General features: G+C 49.1%; 2 protein-coding genes across 5 annotated transcripts in view; one reads left to right on the top strand and one right to left on the bottom strand.

The window, feature by feature from the left end:
- GLI1 (GLI family zinc finger 1) overlaps positions 1-9,352 on the top strand; it is a 112,913-nt gene extending 103,561 nt beyond the window's left edge. For all 3 annotated transcript variants that reach the window (XM_081851680.1, XM_081851682.1, XM_081851681.1), the window contains 6 exons: positions 1,259-1,399; positions 2,465-2,614; positions 3,660-3,824; positions 4,146-4,376; positions 6,275-6,548; positions 7,265-9,352. In XM_081851680.1, coding sequence (XP_081707806.1) covers positions 1,259-1,399; positions 2,465-2,614; positions 3,660-3,824; positions 4,146-4,376; positions 6,275-6,548; positions 7,265-9,351 — 3,048 coding nt within the window. In that variant the 3' untranslated portion in view covers position 9,352. The remainder of the gene's footprint in view (positions 1-1,258; positions 1,400-2,464; positions 2,615-3,659; positions 3,825-4,145; positions 4,377-6,274; positions 6,549-7,264) is intronic.
- Positions 9,353-14,791: 5,439 nt separating this feature from the next.
- The window catches only part of ARHGAP9 (Rho GTPase activating protein 9), a 32,934-nt gene continuing 24,530 nt past the window's right edge, over positions 14,792-23,195 (bottom strand). For both annotated transcript variants that reach the window (XM_081851725.1, XM_081851726.1), the window contains exons 10-18: positions 22,918-23,016; positions 22,026-22,152; positions 21,770-21,880; positions 20,473-20,571; positions 20,263-20,340; positions 19,660-19,704; positions 18,167-18,301; positions 17,263-17,368; positions 14,792-16,530 (exon numbers count right to left, since the gene is read on the bottom strand). In XM_081851725.1, coding sequence (XP_081707851.1) covers positions 16,344-16,530; positions 17,263-17,368; positions 18,167-18,301; positions 19,660-19,704; positions 20,263-20,340; positions 20,473-20,571; positions 21,770-21,880; positions 22,026-22,152; positions 22,918-23,016 — 987 coding nt within the window. In that variant the 3' untranslated portion in view covers positions 14,792-16,343. The remainder of the gene's footprint in view (positions 16,531-17,262; positions 17,369-18,166; positions 18,302-19,659; positions 19,705-20,262; positions 20,341-20,472; positions 20,572-21,769; positions 21,881-22,025; positions 22,153-22,917; positions 23,017-23,195) is intronic.

Consider the following 23,195-nt stretch of genomic DNA (forward strand, 5'->3'; position numbering starts at 1 on the left):
TAGCAGAAGCTGGTTTCCGGAGACGCATCAGATCCTTTTGGTTTGGGCAGGCATATCTGATGGTTGCAGTCGAGGCATTGGTGGCAGGGTATTTTAACTTACTGACAACATTGAGATGATCATATCTTGGCTTAATAAGCCAAGGTATGAACAAGCCCTTTGGCTGAACACACAGTTCCTTTGCTCTTCCCTTTGTGTAAGTGAGCAAACAAACAGGGAAGTTTCATGTTGTGTTCAGGCTGGGGATCTATGGTTAACAGCTTCAGAATGAACCAGGATATTAAACTACATTTTGAAGTTGACTTAATACCCTGACTTGTTCCAAAGCTGCTAACCATAGTTTCTTGGTTCAGATGAAACAAGAAAGTGTAATTAACAGCAGACTTCCTGGCTTGTTTGCCTCTCCACCATGAAGGCAGAGGGGCTGCAAACTCAGACTAAAGGCTTGTTCATATTTCAGCTTATTAAAGTCCAAACTCTCCTATTATGTTTTATGTTGTTTTAAATAGCATGTTGGAATCTACCCTTAACCTTTGAAAGAGTATGTTATGTGCAGATACATGTAATTTATTTAAAAGCATGGCAGAAAAAAGAAAGAATTCTAAGCTCCACTATGGTGGAAATCTGCCCATACAAATATACCTCCTCCTCCTCCTCCTTCTATACCACCCCATATCATGTTTTCACACCATCAGTCACCCATGTGATATAGTTACAACCTGCGAAAAGAATTTTTTGTGAATTAAATATACAAAATTGCCTTAAACAAGTCAGATCATTGGTCCATCTCTAGTCCACTGGGGTCTCAGGTAGAGGTCCTTCCTTTCCCAACTCTGTTGCTCAAAGATGATACGGACTGATTCTGGGACCTTCTGCAGGCAAAGCACCTGTTCTGCCATCAACTTATGGTGCCTCAGCCATGTGACCCATCAGAAGGCACAAAAGAGATTCACGGACATCAGCAAAACCCTTGACTTCATCAGTCCATGAGGCCATGGGCACAGCTGGGAGGTGGGGCAGGGATGGGCAGCTGCCCCTCCAATCAATAAAAATGCATAGCTGAGATTCTGCCCACCCAAAAGCCCTCCCCTCCCCAACATAAATCCTTGTTATGCCTGTGCACTGGGTGGACAGATTTGGACAGATGGACAGATTTTGCCCCTCTCTCATTGGATTGGGGGGGGGGGCAGACTAGGTTATTGCTCTGAATTGTTCCCAAGATTTTCTGAACATGCTCCATTTCTTACCTCCATCCCAGGATCCCTTACTAGGCATGCTTGATCCCCGGGATGAATTGGAGAAGGAAGATGGGAAAGTAGAGGCTGAGGCAGTGTATGAGACCAACTGCCACTGGGAAGGATGTTCCAAGGAATTTGACACCCAGGAGCAGCTGGTGCATGTGAGTGATGTGGGCCTGTGGGCAGGATTGGGGGGGGGGGGACGGGACGGGATGGGAGGCATCTTAGAACTTGGTGGGAACTGGAAGGGCTGACTTATGCAGTCCAACCCCCTGCCCTGATTAGCTGCATCAGATACATCCTGGCAGGGCCGAAACTAGGCTTTCTGTCACCTGAGTCAAAAACCCAGTTTGGCACACACACACACACTCTCGGATGTGTGTTTGCATACACACATGCACATACATACATATAAACACACACACACACCTCAACACATTTATTCGTAAAGGGCATAAAAATAGGCAATAGATTATTTGAATTCAAAGGAATCCTAATAAGTATTATGACTGTATGACCAAAGGGAAAGTGAGCATCCCTTCCTGTAAAAGCAAATTGTTTGTCAAAAGTAGAACTTCCATGTGCAGCAATTGTCTATCTGAGGTCTGGTTTTGAATTGGATTTATTTGGTCACAGGATCATTATAAGACCATAAGATGAGCCAAGACCCTCTGGTTTCCTTTCAAAAAAAATTTTGTCCTTTTCTTTGAGGCTTTTTGTCACCTACCCCTCTTCTTGGTTCTGTGCAAACCCTTTCAAGGAGTTTTGACATGTACATTTACTCCTGAGTAAGCTTCAACAAGATTCCTTTCAATTTTATTTTTGTTGGACTCTCAATTTTATTTTTGTTGGAAGGGATGCCAAGGATTATCTAGTCCAATCCCTTGTAATGCAGAAAACTCAGCTAAAGTATCCATGACAGATGGTCATCCAACCTCTGCTTAAAAACCTCCTGAGGCAGACCATTCCACAGTTGAACAGCTCTTACTGTCAGAATGGCACCCCTCTGGAAGCCTCACCTGGGTCAGAAACCCGGGCTAGACACCCTTCCCCTTCCCCCCAGCTATGACTCTGCATCCTGGAACGATCCCTGGTTCCACTCTGTAATGCTTTGCAGTGATTAGGCAGGATCAGAAGCGAAACCATAAATGCTGGTGATGAATTGTGTTTGCCACTGACTTCCACTGACTTTTGACCTCTGCTGCATTGCTCCCCTGTCATTGCAGCATATCAACAATGAGCACATCCACGGGGAGAAGAAGGAGTTTGTGTGCCACTGGCGGGAGTGCTCTCGGGAACAACGACCCTTCAAAGCTCAGTACATGCTGGTTGTTCACATGAGGCGCCACACAGGAGAGAAGCCCCACAAGTGCACAGTAAGTAGGGTGGGCTCAAAAGTGCCAGCTGGTTTCTGTCCTGGGTGGAGGATCTGAGGAGAGACGGAGTTTGATGAGGTTCACACTATGACTGTCTCCCGCCTTGTCTTCTTCACAATGAGTACTGTTTTTGTATTGCTACTATTCAGCTTCTGCTAACATCTATGTTGTCTCATTCTCTACTATGTCCAGAACAAACTTAATTAATTTCAATGCATTTCAGTGGAATGGAAACGTCAAAAACAATGCAGAAAATAATGCAATTAGTTACATCACTGGTCTTCAACAGGTGGGTCAGGAGTCAGGACCCACTAGTGAGTCGTGGTCTGATCCAAGGTGCATCACAACAGGAGCACTACCACCATGCAAATATATTGTAAAAGATTATGAAATGAGTCCCCTAATGCATGTTTGGGTTCAAAGTGGGTTCTGGGTCTGAAAAAATGGAAAATTGCTGATTTGCATAACTTGTGTGAACTCAAAAACTATAATAGTGAATACTGCTTTTATTCACTTGTGTGATTTCCATTCCTGACCTTGCAGATTGCACTAGTTTCAATTTCTGATGGAATTCTCTGACATCCCTACCCCTCAGCAAGGGTGCCTCAAATTTTCAAGGAGGCAGCTGGGCCCCCTCAATAATCTGCGTCCTGTGGTGGGTCTCGCCATGCCTACCCACGGCTGTGAAGGGGACCCACCAGGCCTTACCAGGCCTTCCTGTGGCTGTGGTGGGCCTCGTAGACTCCTCCTGCCACGTGATGTCACACATGTGCATCGTGCTCGTGACATCACACGCATGCTCCAGGCACCCCCAAAGTTGGGCAGAACCCAGTGCCTGTGGCGATGAGCCAGGTTCCATCTTCCACCACTTCCATCATGTATACCTGGCTGTGAATGGGTGTGGCTGGCTGCCCCATTGGAAGAAGGGTGTGGTGTGTGCACAAAGGAAGCTACACACTTGGGTTGGCACAGAGAAAGAGTGATTTTGCAGGGGTGGGGTTCCCCATTTTGCCATATAACTACCAACTACTTTGCTATCCTACAGTTTGAAGGCTGCAATAAGGCCTACTCACGACTGGAGAACCTCAAGACCCACTTGCGCTCCCACACGGGTGAGAAGCCCTACGTTTGTGAGCACGAGGGCTGCAATAAGGCCTTCTCCAATGCTTCAGACCGGGCCAAGCACCAGAACCGGACACATTCCAACGAGGTATGGCTAGCTGCCTAGGGTGAACCATGGAGCCTCACGTCAAAAGGATGGCAAACCCCCCCCTCCATGCAGTATTGGTATGACCCAGTGCTTCAGCCTTTTCTGAACCTCAAGTCTCTAGGTGCTGTTGTACTACAACTCCCATTATCCCCAAGCAGCATAGGCAATAGTGAGGGTTCATAGGAGTTGCAGTCCAACATCTGGAGGGTCCCAGTTTGAAGCACACTTGTCTTACAATGAGGCAAAATGAGTCAGAGAAGCATTCTGTGCCTAAAGTTACCGCCTCCGGTGAGGGATAATGATCTGTTCGTGTCCTGGCAGAAACCCTACGTCTGTAAGATCCCAGGCTGCACCAAGCGATACACAGACCCCAGTTCTCTGCGCAAGCATGTCAAGACGGTGCACGGACCAGATGCCCATGTCACCAAGAAGCACCGCGGAGACACCATCTCCACCAGCCGGACGCTCGTCCTCCACAGCGATATGAAACAGGAGCGAGACAGCGAAGGCAGGAAAGATGAAGGCAAACTCATGGTGCCTGACTCTAACTTGGTAAGCTGTGCTACACAGGCAGCGTTGGGAGAAGAGAGACTAAATTCCAGTGCAAGGCTTATCATGGTTGTTTGGAGAGGACACACGGAGGACGGATCTTGACACTGGGCAGTGGTGGCTGGTGGTCATTGAGACTGCTAGGGCAGAAGGCAAGGAGGCCAACAGTAGGTGGCGCCAGAGCCAGTGTTAGGCAGAGCCCACCGATTCTCTGCTGTGTTCTGTGAGACTGAGGAGAGGGAAGGTGGCAGACAGTGCCTCCCCTTGCACTGTTCGCAAGCAGAAAGTCTGGTAGGTAGGGGTTGCCAGAAGGCAGACTGAGGTTGGTGGGGCAGGTGCCCTAATGGGTCAGCCTCCACACTGGGCTAGGAGGCTAGAATTTATTGAGTTCAAGGAGCACTGGGGGGGGCACTTCCCTCCTTACTTCTTAAGAAGCACAGAAAGGATGAGTCAGAAAAGATGAGGAAGCTGCCTCATACCCAGTGTTGCCCACACCCGGACTGGCAGGGCCTCTCCATGGCTTCAGGTGGGGAGTCTCCCATACCTACTTGCACCCATACCTACTTGCAGGTGCCAGGGAGCTGAGCTACAGACCTTCCCAAACTAAATCACACTGAGCCAAAGAGGAATTAGAATTTGGTGGGAATTTATAATTCAGCCAAAATGTTTAGTCTGGGAAGCTTCCTGTTCTTGCGGTCCATCAAGGCACTTCATCTTCTACAGCTGCACTATAAATCTTCAGAAATTGGCACCCTGAGCACCTCAGCATTATTTCCATTTTCCTCTCTACCACCCTCATCCATTGCCCACACTAACTGGAATCTGCCCCAGTGATTAATCAACTATGTAGATGGATCTACTGAGTAAAGCTGGCAGTCCTATTTTTTTTTATTTAAAAAATATTGTTTTACCATCACATGTTATTCAGTTTAAGAAGCAAGTTGAAGTAGTTAAGGTGCTGTTTTTGGTGTTATAAAGCCCTACGCAGGTAAGGTCCAAGATACTTGAAAGATAATATCACCCCTTATATACACAGTCACTGCACTCTGCAGGTGAGGGCCTCCTGCAGATACCGTTTCATCAGAAGGTCCATTCTGCACAATACAGGAATCAGGCTGTTAAGTTGTGGGTTGACATAGCAGACGACACAGCGATTTCTCCAAAGCAGCTCTTTATTTTGTAAGCTGGAATAGAACTGACTAGCAAACAGCTCAGCCGGCCTGCTTTTATAGGCAGCCGGCTGTCAACATTGTAGCAACAACAACCCATAGTTTCCCGCCTAAAATAACTGACGTGGACCTGAGTGAAAACTATCTACAGACCTGAGTGAAAACTATCTACAGTATCCCCCTGCTGGCCCAGGGTGAAACTTCACTACATAACACAGGCCTTTAGTGTTGTGGCACCTGCCCTCTGGGATGCCCTCCCTTTGAATACGAAGCAGGTGCCATCTCTACTTTGGTGCCTGATGAAGACCTTCCTCTTCCAACCAGCCTGTTAAGCCGAGATCTTTCCCAGTCTGCATCTGTACTAGAATTGAATCTATTGATTAATCACTGGTTGTTTGCCACCCTGGGCTCCTTTGGGAGGAAAGGGAGGATGGAAATGTAATAAAAGAAACAAGCAAGTACCCCACTCCTATACAGGTCCCAGTGAGTTCAAGTGGTAGAGCGTGAGACTCTTAATCTCAGGATTGTGGGTTCCAGCCCCACGTTGGGCAAAAGATTCCTGCATTGCAGGGGGTTGGACTAGATGACCCTTGTAGTCCCTTCCAATTCTATGATTCTAAGTAGCCAAGATCTCTCCCCCCACCCTGCATGGAACGCCCCCCCCCCCCGAGTTGTTGTGATGATTGCTGTAACCCTGCGATGTGGCTGTGCTCCACCCCCCACCCACCCCAGAAACCGCAGCCCAGCCCCGGTGGCCAGTCGTCCTGCAGCAGCGAGCGCTCTCCCTTGGGCAGTGCAAACAACAACGACAGTGGCGTGGAGATGAATGCCAATGCGGGTGGCAGTTTAGAAGACCTGTCGGCGCTGGAGGAACCGTCAGAGCCCATGGGCAACTCCGGGCTGTCGGCGCTGCACAAGCTGGAGAACCTGCGCATTGACAAGCTGAAACAGCTGCGCAAGCCCCTGTCCGGCAAGGGGGTCAAGCTGCCGTCCATCCCCGGGTCAGGTGCGTGGGGAAGGAGGTCTTAGGGGGAAGAGGAGGGCAGGGGTGTCCACAGGGGGGCAGGCACTAACCTCCACCTCCAAATCCAGATGAGCCTTGATCTCTAGATCTCCAGCTTTCATTGTTTTCAAAGGTATGTTTCTAGCATTTGTAGAACCTGAGCTAGAAGTCAAAATGGACAGAAACTCTCCTGCCCCCCGTTGTCATGTTTTACTTTGCTGCCCGCCCACCCCAATCAGAAAAACCCCTGCAGATGCCCATAGAATAGGGTCTGCATAGAGGGTTTCCCATAGGCAGGAGGCAGTGAGAATAACAAGTTGTTGCTCTTCAAGATGGCTGCCAGCAGAGCGGCATCAGTGCTGGGCAAGACTGCTCTCCTATTTTACCTCTTGCAGTGAAATAGCTTCTTGCAGATACTGTTGGCCTTGGTCTTGTGGTCCGCTCTTCTTTCTTTAGCCATTTAGCACTGCCCCCTCCCAATTAAGTCACAGAGCTGCTTGAGCCATGTTTCTACCTGCCCTGGAGCTGACATCACATACGATGCTCTAAATATGACTGACAGGTGCCCAGATCTCGCAGAGGAGGAGCCCTTTCGCCATTCTGTCAGGCCTTGCCTCGGGCCTAGTAAGCCAGCTACAAACCATGGGCTTAGCTTTGGGCCTGGCTTTTTGAAATGTGTTTTCTCTGTCCTTTTAGTCAACTGTTCTGCTTCTTCGCAGGCTCCACGAGAGAGATGCCTGGCTTGTGTGGGCCACCCTCCACTGTCTCTCACCGGCGCATCATGGAGCTGTCATCAGGAGACCTGCCTTCCTTATCCATGCCCGGTGAGCGCCGTGGTAGCACCACCAGCACCATCAGCTCGGCCTACACTGTGAGCCGCCGCTCCTCCATGGTGTCACCATACCTGCCAGCTGCGGGAGGGCCTAATGGGGTGGGCCCACCTGACGTGTATGACCCCATCTCCCCGGACACCTCCAGGCGCTCCAGCGAGGCCAGCCACTGCGGAGGTCTTCCAGGACTGGGCAACCTGACACCGGCCCAACAATACCGCCTCAAAGCCAAGTACGCCGCTGCGACAGGCGGACCGCCTCCAACCCCTCTACCCAGTATGGAGAGGGCTGCTCAGCCCAGCCTGATGGCAGATTACTCAGGCTCTGCCCTGCCTCCTTTCATGCATCGACACAGTGCCAACGAATACCACAGGTGCAGCTCTGGCATCCTCCACCCCCACCTGGCACTTGGCCACGGTGCTCGGCGAGCCAGCGACCCCTCCCAGACGGTGGGTGAGGCCAACCCGCCCCCCCGAGTGCACAGGTTCAAAAGCCTCAGCAACATGAGCCCAGGAAGCATGGGCAGAGCCAGCGGGCAGGCGATTGGGGGCTCGGATGCCAACCTGCAGCGCCACCTCTTCTCGCCACGACCGCCAAGCATCAGTGAGAACGTCTTCTTGGAGAACGCTACCATGGAGAGCACCGGCCCAGCTGGAGAGCAGGAACTGCTGGAGATGGAGCCTTACCTGGGTTACCAGGAGCAGAGCTACCCATGCCAGGCTGCGGGCATGGAGCTCCCAAGCAACGTGGCCCATCGAGGTGCGTCCAGGGCGATAGGCAACTTGCAGATGGGTCCTGAACAGCTGGAGGGCGGCTTTGACCAACTGGACTATACCCAGCCCCAATGCCAGATGAGCCTGGCTTTCCACACAACAGTGCGGCACTGGGATGGTGACGGTGTGGGGCTTAACCCTGCAGCCTCCTCTGCCATGGGGCAGTGCCACTCTGCCCAGTACGCAGTCCCAGATGCCAAGCACATGGGGGTAGAAGGTCATGGGGGTGAAGGCCAGCAGGGCACTTTCCAGTTTGGCCAGGCCCACATCAAGGCTGAGCAGCAGTTCCAAGCAGCTGTGCCTGCTCTGGCCTCTTGCCAGGGCATGAAGCAGCTGCCGTACAGCCAAGCCCAGCCTGCCTGTGTCAGGGGTGAGGGGTACCACCAGCCTGAGAGCCAACAGGCCCCGTGCTTTGGTATGGGGCAACCCCCCAGCAGGAGGCCCCAGACCCCCATGCTGCAGGTCAAGGAGATGATGGTTCGGAGCTATGTGCAGTCGCAGCAGGCGCTGATGTGGGGGGAGCAGCCAGCCGGTGATGCCATGATGGGCATAGAGAGCGGGGGACAGTGCCAGCAGCCCCAGCCTTACCCTGGCAGCCCCAAGTACCCCAGCTACCCTGCCAAGCCCCCACCAGCAATGGAGAGCAAAGCACTTTCAAGCCCTGGAGGCCAGTGTTACAGCCCAGGGATGGTCCCCCACCCGCCTGGGGGCCCCAAGCCGCTGAGCAGGCCAAGCAGCTTGTGCTACCAAGCCAGCCTCCCTTATGAGACCCCTGGCGAGGGCGGCCCCCACCGGCTGATGCGCTTGCCCCCTCTCCGCAGCCCTGAGGAGGCCAGAGGTTTCTCCAGCCAGCTACACATGCCGTTGGGCAAAGCTTCTGGGAACAAGTTGATGAACGCCCACCAACGTCACTGCCAGCCCCCCAGCTGCGTGGCAGAGGATCCGGGTGGGCCCTTCACCTCCAGGCTGGACATCCTCAAATCAGACTCCTTCTCTTACCTGCCAGAAGAGCAGGTGTCCAACAGCTTGGACACTCTGGACTTGGAGAACACCCACTTGGACTTCACAGCTATCCTAGACGACGCGGAGGGCCTCAGCCCCACCTCCCCGCCCGGCGGCCCAGCCAACATGGCTGTGGGGGACATGAGCTCCATGCTGAACTCACTGGCAGGGGAGAACCAGTTCCTTAACACCCTTTCCTAGGACAGTTGGGATCATGGCTGAGACGACGGGGACCTGCTGTGAACAGGAACCAGATGGGCACAAGGAGAGACAAGGCCAGGGTACCTCTTGCTGGGCTGGACTCAATAACTTGAGGTTGAGGAATGGGACTGGGGGCTCTGCAGGGAGACTGGGTCCAATTAGTAACTTCCAGGCTTGCCTTTTGGTACCAAATTGCATCTGTTGCAATCTCAGACCTCCTGTACAAGGTGGGTCTCTTGTTGAGAATTGTGCTGATGGTACTGGATGAAGGACAGGTGGCCATAGGAAAAGGAAGTGGAGTCCTTCTTCTCTCCCGGCTGGTAGAGCGAAACCCATCCATCCTCTGTCTCCCGCACTCCCCAGATGAAACCAGTATTCTTAATAAGCATCACCCCAAAGTGCCTCTTCTGCAGAGTCCCCTATGCATTTAGAGCTCTGACAGGCTATCAGCCTGGTTCTAGAGTTTGTTGAGCACAGCTGCATACCTGGGGCCCATGTCGGCCTGGAAAAAATTTATCCACAGAGGAACATGTGCAAAAACAGGGCTTTTAGGCAAATTGAAAACTTTGCCTGCATATAGCAGGAGCAATCTGCGATCTTGAGCAAGCAGGAATGTTGCCACCTGTTCATAGTTCCTTCTTGCAAATTCCACAGGGAAGGAAGGAAGGACTCCCAGTGGAGGAAAGAATTGACTCTGTGGTTTTGCCTATACAGAGGCTCTGGAGGTTGGTGGTGGGGCTCAGAGCATCTACTAAGAGCAAGCTCTTCTTTGCACATGGCAAATACACTTCTGGCACATTCAGGCCTTTCAGCTCTCATCTGGTAAAGCTGCTAGACTGCCTGGAGCCCCAAATTCCACATCAATCTGGGCATTCTCCATTAGCTCCCATCCTGCAGTTGCCACCATGACAAAGCTCACATTGTGATGTAAGTGTAATGTTGGGGGATATGCAAAAACATCTGCCCTGGCGGCTTCTGCTTTCCTAAAGATACATGGCTTTCCACTATCCCTTACTGTGAGAGCAGAATTGTGGCATCTGCCCCAATTGCCACAAAGGGCTGCTCCACCCACACATCACATTTTTTAAAGGCGTACATATGTGTCCTAATCCACCTCTGGCTGTGCATGTAAGTAGTGACAGAGTACAGGTGAGAATGCACATATAATTTATACCAGCAGTTCCCAGTTGAGAAAGGGAGATCTCATTGGGGCTGGGGCAATGACGTTTTACATGTACACTTAAAAAAAGATGCATGTGATGAGCCCACATTTACATACATACATCAGGGAGCTGGGGTGGGCTGTGGATCCTTGCCCGAGTTTTATTACCTCCTGATGTATGAAAGGGTTCTTAAATGTCAGGCATCGGACAGAGAACTGAATCCTAGGGCTGAAAAATTAAAAAGTGTATGTGCACAACAGGCACATAAGCAGACCATAGTGAGCCACAAGTGTAGAAAGCTGGAGGAACAGCATAGCACACGTTATTGAAGTGCCTCACATGCTCATAACTCAGACAAGCAAGCCAAGTTACAAGGGACAACAAACTTCCAAAGACCCGCCCCTGTGCCCTAAGATCACAGGTCAGTCCAGCCCGCCAGAAAAATCCTTCTTGGACCCAAATCAGTTCAAAGGCAGGTTCACACATGTGTGTTACATCACTTGAGTTGGGCTGCATACATTTACCTCTTTTTGAATCTCCCAGTTTGGCAGGAAGCAAGGCAGCCACAACTGCTCCTGCGGATTCACTCCTTCTTTGGCCCTTCTGTCTTTCCCAACCTCCTTTAATGACCTGGGTTCCAGGGATGTGCCACATGGGACGCTGGTTGCTTTGACTCCCACTGCATTTGGGGATCTGAAGGCTTTTTACAGGTTGCAGCCTGACAACTCTCTAGTCTAGAGAAACATTGGCTAGAGGCAGCTCCTGCCATCTCAGTGTTCAATGGGGGGGGGGAGTTGCTTTGCTACACAGCTGCTTACCCAGGGGGGTTGTTTGTTTTTAACATGCAAAAACCTGGTTGGGGCGGGCAACCCTCAATCTGTGGCACTTGTGCTCAGCTGGTGAGCTATAGCTCCTGCCATCTATTCAGGCCAGGTTCCCCAAATAGTTCAGAGGCTGGGTTCTTCAGTTCTGAATTTACATACCAAGATGGTGTACTTTGTTCACAGGCTACAAATAAGCGGGGGGGGGGGAGAGAGAGAGAGACTTGGAGGTAATGTTCAAACAGACCCCGCTGACTAAGCAAAACAAGTGCTGCAAAAGCTCTGGAGGGTTTAAGCATTGAGGTGGACAACCATGAGAGTGGTGTTAAAAGGAGTCACCATCCCCTGTGGTGTTGGGACACTTGCCCCATTGTCACCTCTTCTAAGCAGGTTTTGTTAGGCTTTCAAAAACCTGTTGGACCAAAGATGACCCAAGAGAGTGAGCAGAGCCAAGGCCAGTGATGCTTTTTGTCACCTCTCCTAAACACATTGTCTGTTACATGCCTGAGCCCTTGTCTTCTTTGTGCAAAGCAGATGGGTATTCCCTGCTTCCGGGAACAAAACATTCCAGGGGAAGCACAAGAAGCTTAGTTCTACCACATCTATCTGGTTCAGTATTGTCTACAATATGCTGAGTGGCAGCCTCTCTCTCCCAGGTTTGGAGCAGGAGTCTTTATTCAGCCCTGCCTGGAGTCTGGTGGGTCTGGAGCCTGGGCCCTTCCACATGCAAAGCCATGCTCCACCACTGAGCACCAGCTTCTATCACTGAGCTAGCACCTTCTCCCCCTCCCTAGTCTCCCTCAGGTACTTATCCCAATACCCTGCACTCAAGCATCTTCCTCCTAGCAAAAGAGAAAGGGAAAAGGGGGGGGGGGGGAGAACCTAAGTTAAACTTGAGAAACCAAAGAAACCTTTCATCCTTTTTAGCTTTTGTTTTGTATCTTCCTTTTGTATTTTAGCTGGGAAGCCAGACCAATGCCTGTCCCTTCCAGGTGATTTTTTTCATCTATGGGAAGGGGAAAGTATTAAAGCAAAAGGGTGGGTGGTAGGGGAAATGTCTAGGCATATCATAGTGACATGTATTTTTATGGATTGTACATAGGTGTGCGAGTATTTTTTACCTGTAAATCTTTCTCTCTCTTTTTTTAAAGAGAAAAAACACAATAAAATGAAAATTGAAAATATTTCCTAAAGGAGGGGAAGCAATTCTGTCCCTTTTATACCCACTGAAAGAGACTCATATAGTTGAGGAACTGCACCTAACAGTCATCTAGCCTGTCTTCTTAGCCTTGGTCTTCTTGCCCCCAAATGTTTCTCCTCCCTAATGTAACCCTGGTTCTCATCATACATTACAGCATCCATGGTCTCAGATTAATTATTATTATTTTAATACAAACTTTTTAATTGAAACTGATTCTCCCTCCTTATTATCTCCTTGCATCCATCTTGGTCACTTTTAAATATTTTAAAAACACGTCCAACTGCTCCAAGAATGGGGGAGATAGCTTTGTAAGTGACTGTAACAAGTCCCCATCCAGCCACCACTGTGCACAGCATGCTCTCACTTGGGCTATAGCTTCAGCATACTGAAAACCAAGAGAAGGGGTTGATCCTGATCTTGATCTAGGAAATGCACTGAGCTTCCATAGTGGGCTTATGACCAAAATAATGTAGGCAATCTTCTACTGATTAACCTTTGCTTTCTGGATGGGAATGGCTCCATCAAGCTGCTTGAAACAGCTCATTCCAGCCAGCTGAATTGCAGTTGATATAGAGCTGCAGCTGATTGGGTGGTCAATAATGGATCCTTTTCAAATTGGCTGGATGTTTTAAAAAAATCATTTATTAAGGAGCAAGCAGCTGGTGGTGCTTCCTGATTATAGACAGCCAAATTATCCTTATTCTTCAACAACTGTTGCATGTGGCATCAATAGCACATAAAGAAGAAGCCAAGGTATGCTTTTAAATGTCATATTTGAAAAACACCCACTGCCAAATACAAGGATGGACCCATTTCATCTGTTTAGAGCGCAGGACTATTTGTGATGCATTGTTTGAAGAACTTGCTCTGCTCAGGAGAGTTAATTTTCCAAATAAGTATTTTGGGAGACCACACAGAACTGAAGGAAGGGCAGACATGGAGTATGAGCCAGAAAGCGCAAGAAGATTTCAGAGGGCAAATTGTATGGATCATTTATGGACCAGTTTCCTGACTACAGGGCTACAGTCTTGCTTCCCTGTTCAGACACCTAATGTCATGAACAACTATAGGACCAGGAGAAAACCAACCAGGGGAGGTGGACATTATGCACAGATGGGGAATAGATTCATCTAATAATTTTTTGCTTCTTACGCAGTTAGTTGTTAAAGGTACAGAAGCCTTGTCCCGGAGCCTCTTCAGATCCTCTGCAGCAGATGTGGGCAACCTGTGGCTCCAGATGTTGTTGGATTCAGCTCGCATCAGAGCCAGCCCACCAATTAGATGGGGTGAAACACCCACCTCAGACAGCAGAGGTGCACAAGGCAGAGCCCCGCCTGCCCCACTGCTTCCAGCACATGGTGTCACTGCTTCCCTTCCCCACCCCAGGATGAAGACAAGCGACAATGCCTTGAGGAGCGTCCCAGCTCTCAGAGAAGTCAGCGAGAGCCTGCGCATTCCCACATGGCGGGCATTGCTGCTCGTCTTCCCCCTCCACGCTGCCACCACCCCATCCCTGGGCTGAGAGGGCAAGCAGAAATACTTTGTGGAATCATATAATCGTAGAATTGAATCTCGGGGGTCATCTAGTCCAACCCCCTGCAATGCAGGGATCTCAGTTGAAGCATCCATGACTGATGGCCACCCAAGCTCTGCTTAAAAGCCTCCGAGGAAAAAGAGTCCACCACCTTGTGAGGGAGTCCATTCCACTGTTGAACTGCTCTTACGATCAGAAAGTTCTTCCTGATGTTTAGCCGGAATCGCCTTTCTTGTAGCTTGAAGCCAATGGTTTGAGCCCTACCCTCCAGAGCAGGAGAAAACAAGCTTTCTCTGTCTCCCATGTGACAGCCCTATAGATATTGGAAGATGGCTACCATATCTCCTCTTAGACTCCCAAGAGCATTTCTGCACACAGCATTGTAGCTCGTCCCCTCCCCCTCCCCGGGGTTGGAAAAGAGCTCTCCAGCTCTCACTGAGTTTGGTGAGAAGGGGCAGTGTAAGGTGAGGTGCAGCACATTCCCGTTTCACCTTGGGTGGCGAAATGAGATGGGCTGCCCCTGGCTCCCATCGTCCCTGACAATTGGCAAGGCGGCTGGGGCTGCTGAGAATTTGAGTCTAACAACATCTGAAGGGCCACAGGTTCTTCACCCATGATCTATAGTTTTTTCCTGTAACCATTTGGAACCTGCTTTTCTCCCCCACCAAACTGAGGTTCCCAATATGCTTGATTCTGCCGTGTACAGTAAAGAGGGGATGGATCACTCAGAAATTATTTTTATTGTATGCTTCCCTTCCTCAACTATTACAAGTCACTGAGAAAATCAAGATGAAAAGTTCCAGGAACTATGTTCCAGCCTTGTAAATAAGACCACAAAAGCCTATAAAAACAGAAACAAAACAAACAAAAAATGTGTTTGCTATGAGGGTAGTAGCTACTGTCTCCATAGTGGGCATGGAAAGGCTGGCTACTAACTTTTAAGACTCACCCCCCCCCCCAAAAAAGGACTTCTACTGTGTGGGCTGGATAACTTTTTCTCCATTCCACCAACCTTCTTCCTCCATGGCTGAGGTTGGCAGAGGAGACAAGGAGTGGTTAATTCCTTTTCTGCCAGCGTGCTCACTTGCCCACAAAAGATTCTTGATCAACTAAGGGCTACTAGATGAGTTGCTAAATGCAAACCTCTTTGCATGGCATGAGCCAGCCTTCCCAACCTGGTGCACTTCAGAGATTGTTGGACTATAACTCCCATTGTTCCTGGGCTTTGGTCATGGTGACTGAAACTGATAGGAGCTATAGTCCAAAACATATTTCGAGTGACAGATTGGGGAAGGCTGCCATAAGCTATGACCCAAACGATTCAGAGAGCCACAGCATTAGAGTGGAATATCATAGCTCTGGACCAAAAAAAAAAACCTGTACTGGATCTCCAGTACAGAAAATTCAACAGCTTCATTAAGCTATAGTTTCCAGGGTTGTTTGCAGGAAACCATGGCAATTTCAAAGTAGTTTTACCTTTTTTTTTCCTTTTAATTAATAAGTACTGATGTGCCTTAACATAATAAGTCACGAAGGACACCTAGAGCAGGCATGAAGAAGCTGGTTCCTTTCAGAAGATGCTGGACTCCAAAATCCTATCAGCCCCAGGCAGCATAGCCAACGGTCAGGGACAATAGGAACTGTGGTCCAGAAACCTCTTAAGAGAGGCATTGGTTCCTTGTTCCTGTCCTAGAGGATGTATGCTTTACCACATGACTTTACTGCAAGGGCAAAATGAGGAACTGGTGCAGAAGGGTGCAAAAGCAGAGCAAAGGAGCCTTGCACATCAGAGGCATCAAGTCATGTGGAGAAAACGTAACTGTCGGCTCAAGAGAATGAGCTGCAGAACTTGGCTGAATGATGATGTGAGAGGGACAGGGTTAATGGAGAGTCTATTTTCGACATCCTTCTCTTTTCACATTCGTACTCAAGGAATCCTGCTGGACCCTGTGGGCCTAGGTCCAAGTGCTGCCAGTCTCAGCTTCATTTGAGGCTCTGAAATAGTTCTTTGTGGGGTAGAGAACACCTTTCCCTACGGTGCACCAGCTTCTAAATTTGACTCAGTCTCAAGATCCTGGATGATGACCCTGCAGAGCCCAAGCCACCTAGAAATCCACACCGCAAGAAGCTGATGCCAAGAGATACTGGTCTAATAGCAAATGCCAGGTCCGTGGTGCTCAGAGCCAATGCTTTGCCCCAGGACTAGATGATCTGCGATCTAGTGCACCTTCAAGATAAAACCGTCAGCCTCTGAGATTTAGGTGCCAGCCATGTCATTCAGCACCTGGGGCCACAAAGATGCTGGGGAATTCAGTAAGGAGCAGCTCCACCACCTGGTTCTGGTACACCATGCCCTCCACCAGGCTGGTTGCATCTCGCTCGTGTCTCAGGAGTGTTGGACCAAAGACAATGCCAATGTTCTGTGTCGTCATCCGGTTGATATCTGAGTGCTCCATCACTCTGAAGGGGGGAGGGAGAGAGAGAGAGAACCATCTTAATGCACTGGCCTCTGTCTAACACATCCATGGCCAAAACAGGCATGTGGCTATGCTTTGGATTTGAGTTGTAAAAAGAAAAAGATGGTGCTCAACCAGCTTGAAAGTCACATCCCCTGAACTGGAATGTCATTTCCCTAGTCTATATGTGGGCTTGTTGTAATAATCCAGGTTAGAGGAAAACATTTTACACACGCATCCTTCTCTGCACATCACACTAAGGAATATTTAAGATTTGAAGCCCAACATTCCTACTTTTTACGACCTACAAAAGACATCCTTGGACATTCTGATTCCAATCAGCTGGAACTTCTATTTCTCACCACTGTGTCATGTAGTGCCAGCTCCCAAATACTCCAGCTTTCCAAACTCAGTATAGCCTTGCAGAGTAGATCTGATAGCAGAAGCAAGAGAGCTGGAATTATACCAGATTGCTTCCACAATATACCTCTTCTCTGCAATTGCTATCCCATGATTGTGTGTGCACAATGCAACACAATTGCAAGTCCAGTGATGACAGATAAAACACTGATTGCCTGTCAGTGTTTTAATGGGATTTTAAACAAGGTTTTTTAACAATATACTTAACAGCTTCCTCCTAATATTAGTAACCAATGCTGCACATGCCAGTAAGTGAAATAAGAAAATGCATAGGGTTGGGTGGTCCATTAATGGTACATGAATCCTGCTTCCTTACTTGCGAAGATGCTCCAGTAAATAATGCAGTGTGTCCTGGTTTGGTTGGGGGAGGCTCTGGATCAGTCCTGCAAGCTTGGATACTTTTTCCTTGGGTTCAGACAACTCTGTGTAGGGAAAAGCAACCGGCCACTCCTTAATTGGGCAGGAGGTGAGGTAATAGGCATGCTTATAGAGACACCACCAGCTTTCAAGAGGCATCATCAGGAGCCACAAGAGACCAGGAAATGGCTTGAGGTTCTTGCTCATCTTGTGAAACAAACAGGACTGCTAATCTTAGCAATAGAATGCAAATGACTCTGCAATGATGACACTGCTAATAACGTAAATTTACAAACCCAGATCTTAGTTGGTAAAAAACCAAGGCTTTGGGTTTCAATGACTCAAAAAAGTAGGAAGTTACTAGGTGAATTATTGCAGAAAAGGGCAGTATATACTTCTTCTGAGCCATTTTTCGTCCCCAGCTGCAGAGAAAATTGTTGGCAACTGATGTATGTGCTCCTGCAGTAGGTATTTTACCCTAAGAGATGTGATCTCTGCTTTTCTACCTGCATTTCACCCAAGCTCTATGTGATGCATGGGAGCCACTAACTGGCTAACTGGGGGCGGGGTGAGGGAAATGGGATGTCATTCCTTTAGGTCAGGGATGTCCAACAGGTAGATCATGATCTACTGATAGATCGCAGGGGGTCTGTGGTAGATCACGGTAGATCTCGGGAGGCCCCCCCCACCCCAAAAAAACAACTTGGGCTCCCTAGAAAAAGCTCAACTTTGGTAGATCACTGCCAGTTTTTTTACAGTGGGAGTAGATCTCATTCTCTTGAAAGTTGGGCATGCCTGCTTTAGGTCATTCCTTTAGCTATGGGGAACCAAAGCCAGAAGGCAAGGAGAGGAATTGCACTTACTGACACAAGCCACAAATTCATCAAAGAGGCTGTAGGGAATGAGTGGCTCAGGCAGCTCCCGGAAGAAAAGCTTGAGGGCCCCTGTGACCACATGCACATCGTCCCACTGGGGGTCACTGAGGCGAAGCTTCTCCTCTAGAAAGGGAGAAATAAGACAGCAGAGCTGTTGAAGACGGGCAAAGGAGGAGTCAGAAAAGTCTGCCTGGAAGGAACCATTGTGCCCAGGTCACAAGAAGCGATTGTTCCACTCTAATTCTGCACTAGGGACGCGGGTGGCGCTGTGGGTTAAACCACAGAGCCTAGGACTTGCCGATCAGAAGGTTGGCGGTTCGAATCCCCGCGACAGGGTGAGCTCCCATTGTTCGTTCCCTGCTCCTGCCAACCTAGCAGTTCGAAAGCACGTCAAAGTGCAAGTAGATAAATAGGTACCACTCTGGTGGGAAGGTAAACGGCATTTCCGTGCGCTGCTCTGGTTCGCCAGAAGCGGCTTAGTCATACTGGCCACATGACCCAGAAGCTGTACGCCAGCTCCCTCGACCAATAAAGTGAGATGAGCGCCGCAACCCCAGAGTCAGCCATGACTGGACCTAATGGTCAGGGGTCCCTTTACCTTTACCTAATTCTGCACTGGCCAGACCACGTTTGGAGTACTGCGTCAAGTTCTGGGCAGCACATTTTAAAAAGGACATTGAATCATTGGAGTGTGTCCTGGCAAGAATGGCAAAGAAAAGCAAGGCCTGTGAGGAACAGTTGAAAGAGGTGGGTATGTTTAGCCTAGAGAAAGGTAAAGATAGGCAGACGTCCCAGCTGTCTTTCAAATGTCTGAAAGGCTGTCACAAAGAGGGAGGAGATTAATCCTGTGTCGCTGCAGAGAAAAGGACAAATTTGTGGCCATTTCAGGGAGGTGTATTTCCCTATACTTAGGAGAAGCATGCTAACTATATACAGTGGAACCTCGGTTTTCGAGTGTCTCGGAAGCCAAACAATTTGGAACCCAAACACCGAAAACCCAGAAGTGAATGCTTCCATTTTTGAACGCAACTCAGTAGTTGAATGGCTTCATTTTTCTCAATGGAATTTGCCGACTGCCCACCGCGCCTCGGTTGTTGAATGTTTCAGAAGTCGAACAGTCTTCTGGAATGGATTACGTTCAGCGACCAAGGTACCACTGTATAAGAGCTGACTGACAATGAGACAGACTGCCTTGGGAGATAGTGGAACTATTTAAGCAGAGGCTGGGCAGCCACCTGTCAAAGGTGCAGTAGTTACTTCCTGCATGACATATCCTGCACTGAATGGGGGTTGGACTAGATGACCCCCAGGTCCCTTCCAGCTCTGTTATTCTGCAACTCAAGAGAACTGCATCCTGCATTCAAGGCACAAGTTGGCCCCATAAGAGGCTTCCCTTTCTGCCTTACTTGTATTGTGTTTCTCATTCTGTTTTCTTGAGCTCACAGAGTCAAAAGTGCAAAGAAGCAAGCACCCAACATTACCTTGCTCAGGGAAGACGTAGCGCCCATCTGAGGTCACTGCCCGCTCTGCAAGACAATGCAATGGTTACTGAGGGCACCAGTAAGAGGAACAAGGCCTTTGGCAATCCTGTCTTCACAGCATGTCGGACATAGATACATATCAGCAAGCCATACACTGATTCAGCTATCAGCCTTGTCCTTCTTATGCTTCAGCTCTATGGTTTATACATATATTAAAGCAGTATGTTTACATTCATAGGTTTGCCTTTTGCTTTATTAAAAATAATTGCAAAAGCAGCTGCAATACTGCTCTGAGGGAGCAGGCATGTGTGTATTGGTTACCTTCTAGGCGCCAGCCAATAGGTGGCTCCTGTCCTCTGGCTGTTCTACAGCTGAACCACTGTGGAAACAAAACTAGAGACCTGTTCTCCACCCCCAAGACAGGAAAAAAATGTATGTTGGTATTAAATAGGCTGAAAAGTACTTTTCAAACTGGCCCCAGTTTTTCAAATGCTTCCTGTACCATCACAAAAGTAAAAGCCTAAATAACAGATGGCTTTGAGACCCAGCAACTCCTTTCTCTGCAAGTTCCCCCCATTTCCATTTATCACTGTAATTACTCACCACGGTCAACTATGAATCTCAGCTTCTGAATAACAGCCAAGTTCCCACTGACCCTGTAGATTCCATCTACATCCAGTCCTGAAAAGCAGAGGAGAGACCCTGCTGTGAAATCTCATGGACCCCCAATGGAACTGGGCAAAGTGAGGGCAGAAGGGCCCGTTCCCCGCCCAGGCGAGGCCTCATGGAGAAGGAATGCTGAGCACAGCGTACCTCTCTGTTCCACAGCTTCCACACACTGCTGGACAAAACGTGGAACGGTGCCCCCTTCCCGCTGGCACAAGGCTTCTAGCCGGCAACCAAAGACCTGGTCTGGAGAATTAATAATAATAATAATAATATTCATACCCCACCCATCTGGCTGAGTTTCCCCAACCACTCTGGGCGGCTCCCAACAGAATAGTAAAAACACGATAAAACATCAGACATTAAATCTTCCCTAAACAGGGAATCTGCCTTCAGGTGTCTTTTAAAAGTCAGGTAGTTGTTTATTTCCTTGACATCTGGTGGGAGGGTGTTCCACAGGGAGGGCGCCACTACCGAGAAGGCCCTTTGCCTGGTTCCCTGTAACCTCACTCCTCACAGTGGGGGAACTGCCAGAAGGCCCTCAGCATTGGACCTCAGTGTCCGGGCTAAATGATGGGGGTGGAGACGCTCCTTCAGGTATACTGGACCGAGGCCGTTTAGGGCTTTAAAGGTCAACACAAACATTTTGAGTTGTGCTTGGAAATGTACTGGGAGCCAATGTAGGTCTTTCAAGACTGGTGTTATATGGTCTCAGCGGCCACTCCCAGTCACCAGTCTAGCTGCCGCATTCTGGATTAGTTGTTGTTTGTGGGTCACCTTCAAATATAGCCCCACGTAGAGCGCATTGCAGGAGTCCAAGCAGGAGATAACCAGAGCATGCACCACTCTGGCGAGACAGTCTGCGGGCAGGTAGGGTCTCAGCCTGCAAACCAGATGGAGCTGGTAGACAGCTGCCCTGGACACAGAACTGAGCTGCGCCTCCATGGACAGCTGTGAATCCAAAATGACGTCCAGGTTGTGCACCTGGTCCTTCAGGGGCACAGTTACCCCATTCAGGACCAGGGAGTCCTCCACACCCACCCCCCTCCTGCCCCCCCAAACAGTACTTCTGTCTTGTCAGGATTCAACCTCAATCCATTAGCCTCCATCCATCCTCCAGCCGCCTCCAGACACTCACACAGGACCTTCACTGCCTTCACTGGTTCTGATTTGGAGGAGAGGTAGAGCTGGGTATCATCCAGAGGAGAGAACTGCATCTGGAAGGCACCGTGTTGGCTCCTGCTACATTTCATGTTCACAACAGCCACACCAAAATTTACACCCATCTATTGCAGCCATGCTGGTCACAATTATGGGGACTTATTTTGCCTTTTCAAGGGGTTCCCACATGAAGCATTACGAGCAAATGCATCGTGATGCCAACTCTACAATACCTCTAAAAGTCCACCATTCACACACCACCTAAGATGGTTTGGGTAGTCACCTCGGATCAGTCCCTTTTCCTGCAAACTCCGCAGTGGCGGCCGCTTGGCTATGAACCGCCTCAGCTTGCTCTTGACCCGTTTCTTGTAGGCTCTGTCCGGACTCGAGGATGCTAGGAGATGGGCAAGGAGAAGGCGGGAGAGAAGAAGTTAAGGCAGCTGAAGCTCAGTTGTCCCAGCTCCTCTACCTAGGCCAAGGCAGCCTGATTTAAGCAACTCTCTTAGCCTTCCCCACACCCAGATTGGCTTGGCACAGACCTGCCTGCGCCTCATTCTTCAGAGCGCCTGGCTCCTCGTCATCATCAGCACTGAGGTCCACAAGTTCAGTGCTGTTGGACCGGCAGAGTGGATACAGAAGTGGCTCATCCAGAGGATTCTCCTGATCCTGCAGTGGGGAAGGGAGGCAGGTGAAGCCAGGAGGGGTGGGGCAAAGTAGGGGCAAAGCAGGCAAATGCATTTAATATATAATTTATCCCAAATGCAAAATGTGGTGTTTCACTGGTATGGAGACCTAGACTGGGCTGGTCAGTGACTTGTCATGGTGATGCAACCCTGACCCACATAATCTTCCAGTTGGCATTTCATTTAATTCCAGTCTTCCTCAACCACACTTTCAGCTTTGCAACTGACCCCTTAAAAGCCCTGGGTCTGGAAAGCGGGGGGAGGGGTCAGCTGTGATGCCATGAGCCTTCCCTGGGTGTCTGCTTCTGTCATGTACCAATCCTTCTCTGATACCATGGGTCGTATCTCCAACGGAGTTAGATTTATTAGGTTTGGTCCTAAGTCCCTGTTCCCACATCAAGCTTTATTTATTTGTTTGTTTTTAAAAAACCACAAATACATTTTTAATGTGTTTTCCTACAAAATACGCAGTTTTATATTATTTTAATACAGTTTTATTCTAAATTTTATTTTGTACACATTTTAACATAAAATATAATGTTGGTAACTTGCTTTTTCAGCTGAAAACTATTGCAATAACTGCATTCCAATAATAACTGCATTCCAATCCATGTTTCAGTCCCAGGAAGTGCAAATGAGAATGGTTCATTAAAAAAAAATGCAGATTGAAGAAAACCTCAAGCATTTCTAACTTTGAAGAGGAGGAAGAATTGAGGGCAGCTTAAGCCTTTTGGTTTGCCTCACTCACCAGCCTGCGGATGACCCCTCTGATTGCCTGGTACCAGTCTTGGCTGACAGCCTCACTGCCTGATTGCAGGAGATACTCGTTGCCTGTCACGGTGCGGAACTAAGAAGAACAGAGGGCAAAAGGAGAGAAGACAGACTGGATTAGGCAACGGCTCCGTGTAACCCTGTGTTTTCCTAGAATACATTGTCTTGCATTTCAAAGGAAATGTGTATGAGGAGCCACTGGACATAATAAGAGCCCTGCTGGGTCAGGTTAGAGGCCCAACTAGTCCTCTTTTG

This window comes from Podarcis erhardii (assembly GCF_964252035.2).
Source record: "Podarcis erhardii genome assembly, chromosome: 2".
In the NCBI taxonomy this organism is placed as follows: domain Eukaryota; kingdom Metazoa; phylum Chordata; class Lepidosauria; order Squamata; family Lacertidae; genus Podarcis; species Podarcis erhardii.